This window comes from Oryctolagus cuniculus, chromosome 5 (assembly GCF_964237555.1).
Source record: "Oryctolagus cuniculus chromosome 5, mOryCun1.1, whole genome shotgun sequence".
NCBI lineage: Eukaryota > Metazoa > Chordata > Mammalia > Lagomorpha > Leporidae > Oryctolagus > Oryctolagus cuniculus.
Genome location: NC_091436.1, coordinates 53,480,374 through 53,496,709, shown reverse-complemented (window position 1 = coordinate 53,496,709; position 16,336 = coordinate 53,480,374). Strand labels below are relative to the sequence as shown.

At 36.1% G+C, this 16,336-nt stretch overlaps 1 protein-coding gene across 1 annotated transcript in view; it reads left to right on the top strand.

Moving 5' to 3' along the window:
• The window catches only part of RFX6 (regulatory factor X6), a 62,300-nt gene that overhangs the window by 6,955 nt on the left and 39,009 nt on the right, over positions 1-16,336 (top strand). Inside the window, exons 5-6 of the mRNA XM_002714772.3 lie at positions 11,478-11,555; positions 12,635-12,662. Of these exons, the coding sequence (XP_002714818.1) occupies positions 11,478-11,555; positions 12,635-12,662 (106 nt within the window). The remainder of the gene's footprint in view (positions 1-11,477; positions 11,556-12,634; positions 12,663-16,336) is intronic.

Below are 16,336 nucleotides of genomic sequence, written 5' to 3'. Positions count from 1 at the left end.
CCACTGCCCCAAAACAATGTCCTTTCCCCCCCCATATATATATATATATATATATATATATAAATCTTACCCATTTAAAAGAACCTCATGAATTTCCTCTTTTGACTCTTTTCCTAACTTATTGATTATTGTAAGCACTTTATTTGTGCCCTTATAGCAGTTTGTTGGTACCTATCTTAATGTGAAATGAACTTATCTCCTCTCCTAAACAGACTCGATCTGTCTCCTACTGAATTTGATTCCTGTTGAATTGTGTAGGTGAAGTAAAGAGGAGACAGTGTTGACTTAGATAGATAGGAAAGAAAGAAGCAAAGCAATGCAGAGAAATCTTCTTGACAGGATCTACAAGCGAGTGGGTAGGCAGACTAGAGAGAAAGCCAATTAATCCTAGAAGGAGCCTTCAGGATTAGGGATGAATCATTAACCCTGACATTGTGACATGTGAGGCTCTACTTCTTAGCTGGATAGAACATGTGGTGACTTCTGGCAATTTATTTGATATCTATGAGCTCTAGATGTACTAAAGAGAAAGCATTAACAATTTAAATTTTTTCCTATCTTACTAATTTATATTGAAAGATATACCTAGATGTAGATCTTTATTTTATAAATCTTATAAATGGCAATGTTTTGATCTAATTATTCTTAGCCAGAAAGTTTTTCTGTCTTTATTTCCAAGAACTGTGAATATCCTTAAACTTTATCTTGGAAGATAATGTATCCACATAGTGATTATGAACATGGGGTTTTAATTTGCCCAAATCCAAGCATTAATGTCACTCCTAATTCCATATATAGTTATATGACACTGAATAGATCACTCAGCTTTTCAATAGTAAAGTGGGTATGCTATATCTCATACTATTGTTGTAGAGGATTAAATGAGGTAAAGTATAAGAATGAAGGAAGGAGTGAATATTCTTTCAATCTAACATATCCTTAATAATATGAAATTAATGACTCAATGCATCAAAAATCAGCAATACAATTGTATTATTATTTATTGAGTCTCTCATTATCTCTGATCCATCCAATAATGACACAAAATAGGAATTGCTATTTTATAAATGAAGAAATGAGAAAACTACAGTTCAAAGGTTATTGACTTGCCAAGGGCCGCACAGATACAACACAGTAATACTGTTGGCATTTAAATCAGGCTTACCTGAATTTAAAGTTTGTGCTTTTATCATATAGTAATTTAGTGAAGCCTACACTTTTTCAGATATCAGTCATATCAGCAAACAATTTCAATTGAAATTTTTGGTATTTAAAATGTCTTATTAAGATTTTTTTTACTGATCTAACAGTTCTTAAAATTTATTAATGTATTGGATTCTTCCTCAAAGTGCCAACAACAATTCAACAAGCCTCAGTCATAAAGCATTTTATTTAGAGATATTTATATTCTATATAAAAATGAATTTGTAGTACAAATACAAGTTTACTTTCTGACTTGGAATTTTTGTCCTAAGTATTTCTCTATGGTATTATTTTCACAGCTGTAATTTCTAATGTCTGTTTAGTATAGCATAAATTTATATAAAATATTTTTATCTATAAACTATGAACAATTGAACAAAACAGAAATATAAATATGTTAAGAATATCTTAGAAAATCAAGAAATAGTTTCTCCCAATTTTATTAGTAATTTTGCAAACTTATTTTATTGTCATTGTCATGTTTAATATAGTTCTCTAAACATACTGCAGTTAATATGAGGGTACTTCAAAAAGTTTGTGGACAATGGAATTAAGAGATTATTTTAGGAATAAACATTTTGAAATTGATATGTATGACAGTTCTACAAAGAGTTTATTAAATTAATGGTTATTGTGGAGTAGCAGGATAGGTTGTATCTTAGGATGCCTACATCCCAAAACGAAGTACCTGAGTTTGAGTCCTGCCAATACTTCCAATCCAGCTTCTTACTGACCCACAGCCTGAGAGACAGAAGATGGTGGCTCAAATGCTTTGTTCCCTGCCACCGATGTATGAGATCCTAATGGAGTTTGTGGCTCCTGGTTTCAGCCTGGACAAGCACAGGCTGTTGTAGGCATTTAGAGAAGATGTCTGTCTGTCTGTCTCTCTCCCTTGCTCTGCCTTTCAAATAAATAAAAATAAATATTTTTAATAGTTCGCTGAAAATGTGTATTTCGAATTTCATGGATTTTTTGTAAGATTAATTTTTCATAAACTTTTTGAAGTAGTCTTGTGTTTATTAAATTATTATGATATAAAAATGATATTAATTTATTCTAATTCCATTGGATTACATGTTAAAACATATTAATATTATGTACCTCTTCTGATGACAACTGCCTTAAAATATTCTTAATTTTTACCATAGTCTCATAAAATACCCAGAATGTGTTCAATCATTTCATTTAGAGCTTCATCATTTATATTAGATCATGATTAACTCAAAAGATTCTGTATTCCAGGAACAAGGTAGTACTACTGTTTCTAAAACTGTCCTTAGTTGTCTGAGATTCATGGAGCAATATCACCCTCCCAATGTTACTGGTTCATTTATGAAATTCAAAGTTTGGGAAACATTGATGGACAGGACAAGCACATGGTTAGTACAGTCTGAGAATTGTGAGTGAATTCTGTATCTATTATTAAGTAATAATAGAATAATTTTTCTTAAATTTTGAAGGATTTATTTATTTTCTTGAAAGGCAGAGTGAGAGAGAGAGAGAGAAAGAGAGGGAGAGAGAGAAGGAGAGAGAGATATCCTACATCAACTGCTTCACTCTCCAAATGTCTGCAACAGGCCAGGGCTAGGCCAGGCCTAAGCCAAGTGCCAGAAACTCCATTTGTGTCTCCTCTGTGGGTGCGGAGGCCTGAGCACTGTAGCCACTTGCGCTGCTTTCCCAGGCACATTAGCTGGGATCTGGATCAGAAGTGGAGCAGCCAGGATTCAAACTAACACCCATATGGGGTGCTGGTGTTGCAGGATGTGGCTTTACCTGCTGTGCCACAAGGCAGGCCCCTAAGTTCTGTTTTTCAAAGTTCTGAAATAACCAGGTATCAGTGTGACCAGTCCTCAAAGCTCTCAACTTTGTTTAGGTACTATTTCTTTCCCTCATTAAAAAGTGAAAGGTGAAAAAAATTTAGTAAAATAAACCAAATTTATTCAATTGAAAGGAAGAGATAAAATAGTTTTAAAAAGTGATATATAAAAACAAGCATAAAATCTGAAATTACAGAATCACAGTGTAGGCTCAGGTATCATTCAGTGTTGACTTTTTTTAAGATTTATTTTTATTTATTGGAAAGAGTGGTTTACAAAGAGAGAGAGGGAGAGACAGAGAAATCTTCCATCTGCTGATTCACTCCCCAAGTGGCTACAATGGGCTGAGCTGGGCCAGCCCAAAGCCAGAAGCCAAGAGCTTCTTCTGGGTCTCCCACGTGGATACAGGGGCCCAGACACTTGGGTCATCCTCAGCTGCTTTCCCAGGAGCATTAGCTGGGAAGCTGGCTCAGAAGCAGAGCAGCCGAGACTCAAACCAATGCCCATATGGAATGCTGGCATGGCAGGTGATGGCTTTACCCTCTAGGCCACAATGCTGGCCCCCAGTGTCAACATTTGAAATAATCAAAAATGGAAGAGTAATTTGTTTCCAGTGACAAGTCATGTGCTCCACATAGGAAACCACTGCCGGTGGCTTAAGGGGGAAAATCTCTCTAAAGCTTAACGTGGGTCAGAAAGCCTCACCCTAGAGCACCTACCAAACCTGCTTTTTTAACAGACAGTCAGTATGCTCGCAGTATTAAGAGCTCAGTCCTCCATCCATTCCCTCCCTTTAAAAATCTCCTCCCAGTGAAGAACACTAGCACCCCTAAAGGCAGACTGCACATTTTCTGCAAGATAAAACTAATCTCATGTTCATGTTTTATTTATCTTACGTGGTTTGACCACCAGTGTCCAAACTATACACCTGGTTTTATCCTCTGTAATATGTCTAAATTCAGATTTTGTTTAAGTTGAAATAAAATTCTGTTGATGCAAGAGTAATGAAGAGTAATTCTTCATGTTTTATGGTTATGAATGTTTTATGCCATGAATAAGCAATCTATACATATTTATATTGATGGACAATGCAAGATGTTAAAAGGTTTTTGAGGTTTATAATAGGATACACACTTTCAAAGAATTTTCACTGTTAATATTAACTTATTTAGCAAGCATTCTACTGAAGTTCTCAGTGCTAAGTAGGCCTGAGTAGTACAGTGGTGAGCAAACAGAGCCTGAATCCCACCATTGCTCAGAATGGCTCAGCAAAGTAAAGGAGAACATACTTGAACTCTCAAATAGATTTCATGCACATGACAGACTGTTTGATTTGAAGTTACATTTTAATTTCTTGTAGACTTTGATCAGTCAAATCTTGGTTTTCAGACATGATCGACAAATGCTATCATCTTATTTATTAGTAGTGATTTAGTGGGTTAATAAAACTGATATGGCAGCTGCCCTTATCATAGCAAGTTATTGCAAGTCCCTGAACAGCCTAATCCCATCATTTCCTTATCAGTTATCATTTGTGTAGTGTAAACTAACATCGGGGCTACTAACTCAGTGGGAACATATGTTTCAGGAATTCTATATAAGGACTGAAATGGGAAAGAAGAAATATAAGTGCAGGCATAAATTGATCAACAAATGAAGAAAAACATTAGATATAATGTAAATATTTTAGTAGTAAAAAGGAACAACAGTAATTTCATGTGTCCTGTTAAAAATCTCTTATATTTCATAATATGTTCACTTTAAAATGTGGACACAAGCATTAATTAATTATTCCTTATTTATAAATTCTAAATGATATCCATCACTTGAAATAAGGCCAAAGGCAAAGGATAGTTACTACTAATGAATGAAAATAATTCTGTTACACAGACATAAAGGCTACTTTTGTGATGCATACATTTTCTTAGAGAATTAATTAATTGTGTCCAGTATTTTTGAGCATTATTCATGTATCTACTTTAATAAAAACGGACAGCAGTCATATAGGGGGGAAATAATACAAGGGTTTGGAAATCTTTATTCAGAGTAACCTGTAAGAAAAGCACCAGACAGTAGTATATAAATTAAAACTAGTTGTTCCAGACCAGCGCCGTGGCTGACTTGGTTAATCCTCCGCCTGCGGTGCCAGCATCCCATATGGGCACCGGGTTCTAGTCCTGGTTGCTCCTCTTCCAGTCTAGCTCTCTGCTGGGGACCAGGAAGGCAGTGGAGGATGGCCCAAGAGCTTGGGCCCCTGCATCCGCATGGGAGACCAGGAGGAAGCACCTGGCTCTTGGCTTTGGATCGGCGCAGTGCCCGGCCTTAGCGGCCATTTGAGGGGTGAACCAATGGAAGGAAGACCTTTCTGTCTGTCTCTCTGTCTAACTCTGCCTGTCAAAAAACAACAACAAACAAAACAACAACAACAAAAAAACTAGTTGTTCCACAGTGAGATAGGCCTCACTTTTTATTTAACAATCACCAGCATATGTTCCTGTTATGTTAGAATATTCCTGGTAAATGTTTCCTAGTAGGATCTATTTTAAGGACATCTATAAACAGCAAAATAATGCAATAAAATATTGCAAGGAAGATGAAAAAATCCATGTGTACTTTGCATGAACCCACTCTCTTCATTTTATGAGGTTTATCTTTTGCTGTTAGAAAGGCAGAGAGCTGCTCATTTGTTCTCTCTTCTCTCTTCTCCAAGACACTAAATGATTATTTAGATTATAAAACATACCTAGTTAGACTAGAAAAAAAGATTAAAGAGGAGAGATTATTTTATTGATTTCATAAGAAACTGGGTATGACAGTGTTAAAACACTACAATGATTTTGCCAAATATTGAGATGTATATTGTAACAACAATCTTTCTACCTAAATAGAAATATTTTAAAATATACTAACATATTTTAAATATTAAGGTACAAATTTTTGCCCAATTTTAATATTTCACTGTGAATAAGGAAATGCATGTTCATGAGTCATTGGAAACTGCTTTATTGATTTCAATATCTCAGAAGAAAATATTTACTCATCTAATAGATGTTTGAAGATTTTTCATTACAGCAAATTTTTTTTTTTAAGATTTATTTATTTGAAAGTCAGAGTTACACAGAGAGAGGAGAGGCAGAGAGAGAGAGAGGTCTTCCTTCTGATGGTTCACTCTCCAGTTGGCTGCAATGGCTGGAGCCATGCCAAAGCCAGGAGCTTCTTCTGGGTCTCCCACTTGGGTGCAGGGGCCCAAGGACTTGGGACATCCTCTACTGCTTTCCCAGGCCATACCAGACAGCTGGATCAGAAATGGAGCAGCCAGGTCTCGAACTGGCGCCCATATGGGATACCAGCGCTTCAGGCCAGGATGTTAACTCGCTGTGCCACAGTGCCAGTCCCTCATTACAGCAAATTCTAATACAGGATACAACAAATGTAAGGATCTAGTTCTTTACCTCCAAATGTTAGAGATTGGTAGTGGAGGTAAACCACGTGCACAAATGTCAGTGATGCAAAAGATATGCCTCATGGGATAAATTACCCAGAGAGATCAGGACATAGATTAGTTTTGTCTGAAAGAACAAAAGAAGCTTTGTGAGTTAAAGGTTGGACTCGAGATATGAGTAAGAAATGAGTTTGAAAAGAGAGAAGAATATTTCCAATGGAGAGCTCAACAAAACAAAGGCACCAAGGTAGAAGACACAAGCTATTTATGGAGAGCAACTAATCCTAATAGTAATAAATAAGTTTACATAGTAAATGAGTTGGTAGAGTTTCTTGTATTGTGTTAGATAAGAGAATCTTTACTCTCTACCAAATTTAAAATTCTGCTGCCCTTGACAGAAGTTCTTGTTTATAGTTTTTTAATGACACATTGTTATTTTTTCACTTTTTTTCATGTTAGTCATTCATTTATTCCACAAATGTTTATTGAATTCCTATTATAATAAGCTTACAGTCTAGCCTGGCACCGTGGCTCACTTGGTTAATCCTCTGCCTGTGGCGCCGGCATCACATATGGGCACCAGGTTCTAGTCCTGGTTGCTCCTCTTTCAGTCCAGCTCTCTTCTGTGGCCCAGGAGGGCAGTGGAGGATGGCCCAAATGCTTGGGCCCCTGCTCCCAACATGGGAGACCAGGAAGAAGTACCTGGCTCCTGGCTTCAGATCAGCACAGTGCCGGCCATAGCGGCCATTTGGGGAGTGAACCAAGGGAAGGAAGACCTTTCTCTCTGTCTCTCTCTCTCTCACTATCTATAATTTTACCTGTCAAATAAAAAAAAAAGGAAGTTTACAGTCTAGAAGAAATCTTTATTTATATATGAATGACAAATATGAAATATTCAGATTAGTGGTACAGGTCTTAATGATTCATTTTAATTATCTGTGTTTACTCTGTCTCCATACTCAACCAGAAGAGAGTGTATTTGTGTGCATACATATTCAAACTGCATTTCTGTTAAGAATTTCTAATTGTAAATAAAATTGATATTCAAGATTTGATAAATATTTTGCACCTTAAATGTGGAGACAACATGATCTGTTGAAAGAATGTTATGTGGAGATGTGAGTGCGAATTTTGCCTTCAAACTCATTACTTTTTTATGTAAACTTTTGGAACAAATCAGATAATATTTGAACCTCTGTTTTTGCAGGTTGATATAGAAATTTGGTATCATACATGCATAACTTTTTAAAATATATTATAGATAAAAATATAAAATTTATTGCAGGTGCTTAATAAATGATTATTGCTTTTATTGTCTACTATCACCTGCTCTGATTGTAGCACAAATTAATTTGATATTCTAATCCTTTCTTTGCTTACTTTTCTCCTTCACTAGACACTCCTATAAGGTAGAGATCTTCCTCTACCTCTCTTTGAAATCTCAGCACTTAGTGCCTAGTAAGCACTGAATACATGTTTGAAGAAAGAAAGAATGCACTCTTTTATACATCCCTATAACCGGCATGTTTATAAGATTGCCTTGCAGAACATACTTTGCCAAATCAATGTATCTAAATGTAATTGGTAATGAGAAATGGATAAGCTGTTTCTTATTTGCAGAGCTGAATGTGTCTGAGCAAGTTACTTTCCTCAGGTTTCAGTCCATGTCTAGATTGACAATGCCATTTTCATTGGATCTTGAATAAAATTCATACATTACTGAAAGATAACTCTGAATGTAGGTAGAGGCATTAACTATTTCTGTTTGTAAACATCTTCTCCCCTAACTATTGGGAACGGATAGCAAAACAATAGTCATTTTATAAAGATAAGAGCCAAATAAATTGTCATGAAAATATTTTCTTAAAAGTAATAAGAAAAAAAATTACAGACCTATATTAGTATATATTGAGCCCTAAAGAATATTGCAACTTTTAAAAAATGTGATCATCTAGTGTTTTTAAAATCCAAAATAAACTGTACCTCAGTGTTGGTCAGTCTGGCTACTGTTTGTCGATCTCAGGAAGCCATGGAATTTTGGAAACATGAATGTTACTGACCATATTTTTTGACCTGTATTGATCATTGTTGCCCTGAAGTAGCAGTCAGAACACAATGTATACTCTGGCATGTTTTGAACTTCTGGTGATCACTTTGACTTTTCTTGGGATTTTTGTCTACCATCTCTGAAGGCAAAGCAGATTCTTAGTATACATGGCAAACCACTCATCCATGGTGCAATATTATTAACATGTTGAAAAAAGGGTTAGAAATGAGAAACAAGAATATCAAAATTATTATGTTTATCAACTTTTAAAGCAATGCTTAACATACTGCATCAGCAAGCATCTAAAATGTAGTCATTTAACTATAAAATTTGTAGCACAAACAACAACCTTTGCAAAGGAAATGAAATCACAGTATCTTTCCATTGTAACAGATCATCATCATCATCTATTTTATTTCTTCCAATATACAAACATTTCCTTTAGTAATGTAGTTCTTCTTATAAAGGAAACGTTAATATCTATTCCAAACTGCCAGGCTCATTTAATCTTCTTATGTAATTGCCTAAATATCATTTAAATTTGCTAATTCGTTCATGGTTTTCATGTATTTCTCTTACCTAATTCTATTAATATGACTCTTTCAGTAGATTCTGTATGACATGAACATTTCTTTCTTTTAGTTTCTAATTAAAGACATACATTAGTTCCATATTTTGGAGTTTTCATAAGTTTTTTATTTCCCCCTTCTCCTTTTTCTATATATCTCAAAAGTTCTTTGTCCCGTCTACCAGGGGACTTTGTTTCTTTCCTGCAGACACTGAGCAGCTTTGAGCTTCCTCTCTTCAGATGAACAGACTCACATTGGCTTTTTACCAAGATTGAGGACTTGAAAACTACTTTCTCGCCTGCCACAATCATAGAATATCTTCATTTACCTTAGTCACTCCACATTACTGTTTCCAAATATAGTAATTATTTCTTGAAATACTTTGTGTTATAATATAGGTGTGTATTTTTTTTTTTTTTATGTTTAAAGATCCTTTCTGTCTCAAGTGAACCTGTGTCAGCAGAGGTAACTTTGCTGTCCCAGTCCTGCTCTTGGAACATGACAAGAGAGAGCCCTTCTCCTGACCTCACACATTGGAAGCCTCTGTTCTGGTTGTCCCCAGACACACCCCCTGTTGGAAGCAAGGAGTCTGTAGTCTGAGTGAATGTGTTCACCCAGAGAGCAGATGCCTATAGTTAGTTCCCTGGGACTCTGGAATTCCCTGTCCAAATAGCCCCAGTGTGTGCCTCCTGGGACTCTGTTGTTTGCCCCAATCCATCCTCAGGAGGCTACAGGGCTCCACCAGTGCACATAGCCCTAGATTGAAGAGTTATGTAGGCAGAGGAGCAAGGGCTGAGCAGTGGGGAGAGGCGGGTCTTCCCTACCTCCCTGTTCCCATGTGAAAATCCAGGAGTCTAAGAATTCTAAATTCAAATCTGTCTACTAGACCACTGTAGAGGTACATTGTCAGTGCAGGATGGCAGGAATATTTTCCTTAGCAGTTTGTTAGCTTAGTGTATATTTTTGAAATATTTAGATATGTGATGTTTAGGCTTCCATTTGTACTCTTGTCCTGGAAAGTAAAAATGTGTAGGGGTGGAACTGCTGGCTCAAATCCTATGTTCATGAGGCCTTGAAACTTCGATCCTTCATTGTCTTGTTCACTGTAAATGCAGAAGATGATGCCAAGAAATAACATATTGAAATAGAGTTAAGTTGTAAACCCCTTCATTCTCTTATCTTTCCTGATCTTCGATGAATGCAAACTGAAAAGATAGGCAGACAAGTGGATAGTGGAGTTTTGTGGGGGAGGAGTGGAGGTAGGTGGGAGATGACAAAAGACAGCAAAAGTTAGAGGATTTTGGCCTCCATCATTACACACCCGTTATTTGACTAGCTTTTGTACAATATTTGTAGTGTTTGTAATGGGTGTATAATATGTCATGTGTCTACAGCTTAGGAGAAAGAGCTATAATTTTAGAATCAGTGGGATTTTATGCTTGACTGTGGCTCATGAATCACTGACATATTTCCTTAAATGTTTATGTATTTATTTTCATCTACTTCAAGGACAGAGTGATAGAGAGAGAGAGTGAGTGAGTGAGCAAGCTCCCTTCCACTGGCTTACTCCCCAGATGCCTACCACAGCCAGGACTAGATCAGGCAAAAGCCAGGAATCCAGCAAAGGTGCAAGCACTTGAGCTATCATCTTCCTCCTAGAATTCATTAACATGGAGCTTGACCTGAAGCAGAGTATACAGGACTCAAACTGGTGCTGTGATGGGGAGTGTGGGTATCTCAAGTGGTGGCTTAACCCACTGGCATAGTGCCAACTTCTCCCTGACATGGCAGAATATCCACAATACTTACTTTGCATGTGTAATTTCCGTTTGATTTGTGTTATATTTTTCTCCATTGTTGCACAAAAGTTGGAAGTGAAAATAACAATTGGGCTTTTCATTCCTCATGTGGAAAATAATGTTCAAAGTGTCACATGCTTCATACATATTCCCAATCATGACATCCGTGTTCTTCACATAAAGTGGCACATATTTTTCTCTATCCCATAGATATACTGTAAAGGAAACCATACCATCTTCTTGTTCAGTCTAGTAAGCTCAAGTTGAAGCAATCAATTTGCTAATGAATATGGTTGACATAGACCTATGCCTACATATACATATTTTAGAGTTTGGAACCAAGGCTTTTAGGGGCTGAAGAGGATTAGCAGTAAGAGAATCTTGTGTTTTGGAGGCCTAGAGTCAGAAGTACAAGCATAAGTAGGATTAGTGACCCACAAAGTAGGATGAAGTGCATTAAGATGCTAATTGAAAAGAATCAGGAAAGCAATGTCATCCAGGGTTGCATTTCTACTTGTGTCACTTCAATTATACATTAGTCTCTTTTATCTATCGTAAATTCCTTTATTAACACAGAGCTTGTTCCTGTCCTTGCCCTAGGTATCATTACTATGGGATTGGCATCAAAGAGAGCAGCGCATATTACCACTCCGTTTATTCAGGAAAGGGCCTGACCAGGTAGACTTACATCATCTTCAAGACAAATTCTGTTTCTTTAAAAATGCATGATATCTATTGAATAAAATATCTTTCTAATTTTTCTGATGAAATGTTTTATTTTAAACATTAGACATTAGTGTCAACTTTGTGTGTGGACATTTGCAATTATATAGTGAAATTACTAGGTAATTTATACAATTTAATACATAAAGGGAAATAGATGCTAAACTAAGTGTGCAAAAAGATGAAAAGGAGAAATCAAGGGAGCTGAATTGTTCTTAAAGTAGTATGTATTTGTAAGGCTGAGTCCATTTTTCATATTATATTCAATAAAATAAAGGCAGAAAATGTAAATGTGTTTTTTTCTAAGAGAAAGCTTGTTGTAAACATCTATGTGCTTGACTAGTAGCTTACCAAAATGAAAAGCTTATTACAACCACCTGTAATCATGCCTATTTGACTCATCTTACCTGAGAAGGCGAAGCTACTGAGTTGTTTACATCATTGTGAAAAGAAAGACATACATGACTAGAAAGAGCCCATTGCTCTAAGCCATCATTAACCAACAGAAGGGGGTTATTAATAAGTGGGTGACAATGAATGAAACTAATGGAAATACATAGAAACTCTGAATAATTAAAACTGCATCTAAGACTGTTTTATGATTTACCAGGAACTGCTCATAGAAAAAGAAATTATTTTTTGAAGTAAAGCATCCTGTGGAAAACATACTCCCCAGGGTCATACAACAATAAATTCAGATATTACAAGGAGCAATAATGGCAGCTCACTAGCCATCAGGCTGTAATAGGCACAAGTGTGTAACATCAACTGCTTTTTGCATGCCGTAAGTGGTGTCTGGCTTCCCTCAATAGTCCTCATTTTACTACCTTCTAAAGGATAGCTATAGCTATCTTTTTTTTTTTTTTAATTTGAGATAGATTCTTGGTTTTGTTATGTTTTGTTTTGAAAAACATGTTTCTCTACGTTATTTCACTAACCGTGGTATGAAGTGACTACCTGTTAAGGTCCTTTGCATTTCCTTGAATGCTGCAGCAGAAACTTTTTAACTAATGGAAAATGTACTGATTTTTAAGGTTTTCTGGAAGCAAGCTGAAGAATGAGGTAAGAATTATTTTATTTCTATTTTTTACCTGCCACAATACGTCTTACAAGCCAAAAAATGCAAGTTAATCATTCCCACTGGGGGATATAGAAATAAATGTCATTTGTTCAGAGCCCATTGAAGACTATGGACTTAGATACAGCTAAGTTATATTTAAGGCAATTAAGGAATTTACATGAATCTGCTAAACAGCTCCAATTGACATAGGAGGGATGCTTTTTTGATGATTCTTATCAATAGCAGATATTTGGGATATTGAGGGGGACAAAAAGACTCATTTATGGAAGAAGCTTCCACTTAATATAAACCAAAAGCCTAAGCTAAAGATATGGAAAGAATTGATATTTGGACTACACCATTTAGAAAAGAAGCTCAAATGCCGTGTTGTATTATGGTTTGTTTTACTACTTTGTGTACACACACACACATACACACACGTGTATAATCGTTCTCTCTAGGTTTCCTCTCCACCCACTTCTTAAAGAACAGATCAGCAAACTGACATTATCTAAATGAGTTAGACTCCCATTAGGGGCTGCATGGCTAATTAGGCACATGATAAGGCCTTCATTATCCTCAGGTTAACTAATCATTAAAAAGGGTGCCACAGGACTGAGGGCTGAGACAATGTACTGTGTGCTAAAGCCGGACCTGAGGTAAAGTGTAACTCCATTAGTTTGGTGAAATGATGCAAACATATTATCTTAAAAAATATAAAAGTCCCCAACCTTCTGAAATGACTGATTTCTTTTTACCACTACTTTTAATGCAGTTACTAATCACATAATAAAATCTTCCACATCGCCCTTTTTATCAAAGAAATAGTAGCTTTTTGTTTGATAAACAGTTGTGAAACTGTAAAAATATTGACTTAGAAATACACTTTGGTTAACAAAAGTTTATGTCAATAGGGAATATTAATAATTTCTCTCAGGTCCTTCCTGCCAGTTTGATGAGCCTGGTGGTACTTGTGAGAGGTCAGTTGATACATCATGTATGTCAAGTCTTGGTTGATAGAATAAAAGAAAAAATCATTTCTTATGTCAACTTTTTACTGTTTTGAAAAATACAGTTATAAATTCCATTGTGGATTTTGTTAGTAAAATAAAAATATTCTGTTTAGGCTCTTTAGCCATGAATTTTCTGTAAATTCTTGAAGCAATAATAGTATATTATGATGATGATTATAAGAACTAACATGATTAAGAGGTTTCTAAGTGTTCAGAGCTACTCTAAATACTTTCAAAAATGACAATAAAATATTTGCATAACAAAACTGAAATTAAAAATATTTTAGGTTGACTGAACATCTGATTTATTCAGAACACAAAATTTTCAGTGCAACCCTTCATATGATTTAGTTCATTTGCATATTAATATTTATGAAGTAGAAAAAAATAGGTGTTTACTTTGCTAATTTACAGCTAGGGAAAATGAGGCTCAAGGATGTATTTTCTTTTTAAAAGATTCAGAGTAAAGTTTTATTATTTTAAACCCATGGTTTAAATTATTAACATATCCATAGTGTTTTAGAGAATAGGTACTAGAGGACAATACAGTAAATGTATGTATTTGATCCTGTCCTCACAGAGCTTGATAGTATAGCAAGAAAACATCTTGAACGAGTGATTTAAGAAATTATAAAGGCTTTCATGGGGATCAAATGAGGGCATTTAGGAAATTTCCCACATGTTTAAGGTAATGATGTTTCAAAAAGAACTGAGAGTAAGTAAGGAGGAATGGAATAGAGGAAGATGAAGGAAAAGTGGTGCAGGCACATGGAATAGCACATGTATAGCCTTGGTGCTATGTACATTTGCACCCAGATACCTCTGTTTGTAGGCGACATCTTGCACATTATAGGAAGCCTCATAGTGTCAGTATCCCTAGATTCTGTCTCCTAGATCCCAGCAATTACTGCCCACTGCCCACCCTGACCTTGTGACAACCCAAAATGTTTCTGAATTTGCCAAAAATTAACTACTGGCATACATTGAGGCAAAGCAAGAGGATCCTGCTGAAAAAATAAATAAATAAAACAATTTCAGAATGGCTATAGAGTAGTTAAGGTGGAGAGTAGAGCTATGTAACAGGTCGGTGCTGGATTAAACATGGTAATATTAGGTTAAGAATTCTAGAATGGAAAGGCAGCAGAAGCAGATGATGTCATCTAACTTCAGTATTATAAAATTTTTCTAGCTATGTTATGGAGAGCCAGTTAAAAGAGAGTAAGAAGGGAAGCTGGTAGACCCGGAGAAGATCTTGATTAGGATCATAGCCTTAGGTGTAGGTAGAAGTGATTGATTTTAGTTAGGAAACATTGAAGGAAAACCAGGTGAAAAGATCAGAAAAGTAGCAGTTTCAGTTTGTGACTTGTCATATTTATTTGATTTGTTTGTAAAACTATACATTTTAAGAGGGAAGTTGTGTCTGGAAAAGATTGAGAGATTCCTTTGGATGACGATTGAATAGATAAGAATGCTGAAATGGCAGGGTGGGGGATGAATGTAAAGAGAGGAGGTTACCAGAAAAGAGTTGTGGAGAGTGGGAAGGTCAGTGAAATATCTGAGGAGTAATGGAGAAGTAAAACGGGAAGAATAGTGTGTCAGAGAAGCTAGGAGGAAATAAAATGTGCCTCCAGCAGAAGGGAATGCTCACAAATGTCAAATGCAAAAGGTTCTCAATATAAGGACTGAAAAGGGAGACAATTTGATGACCTCAGGGAGAGCCTTTTCAGAGGTGAGCTGGGGTTGGCTTCAATTATGAAATGAGTGGGAAATGGTACCAAGTGTAGAGAACTTTGGTCAAGTTGAGGGTAATCATTGAAAGAGGATTTGGAATTTAGTTTGGAAGAATAGTAAAGCTAGTGTTCCAGTGCTGGTAAAATAGATCCTATAAAGAGATGGAAGAGGGGAAAGTTAAGAGGAGAAGGTCAGCGAGAAGGTGGGGAGAGAAGAGTTTCAGTCTGCAGAAACTGGCCCTAGAGAGAAGGAGCACTGTTTCCACCAAAACTGGGAAGGGGAACGGGAAACTTGATTTTTTGGCAGGAGGTTGAAACAACTTGTTGGAGATTTCAGACTTCCCTCAGAGATAGAATTCAGGTCATCTTCTGTGAGTGAATGCCATGGGGAGAAAGTAGAAATTTGAAGAGGTCAAAGAGTTCCAGGATTCCCAGGGAGAATGCAGCCCTAACACTGTGAGGTACCCATTGCAGGAAAGGGATGGAATCTTCTATGCATATAGACTAATACTATCTAAGGGCCATCCTTGGAAGAACTGAGAAAACACTCAACAGGTTTTCTGTGGCACTTACTTTCTCACAGATTTTTTTGTTGAGAGATGGGAACAGTTTTGTGAAAAGCAAGAATTAGGAAATTGTCAAATTTAAATGGCAGAAATGTAAAATTTTAAGGAGCAGACATAATAAGAAATGCATACTCCATTTGAAAACAATGCAGGTATAAAAGGAAATTTTCAGTGCAAAGATATACCATATGCCTTGATTGTAATCCTAAACACTGTAAATGTGCCAGATAATTTTCAGTTTCTCAGTTACACTACTTACACCTGAAGTGCTTAAAAGCCATATGTGTCTAGTGGCAACTGTACTGGACAATATAGCTTTAGAACATTTCCATCATAACATAAAGATATATTAGACAGCACTGCCATG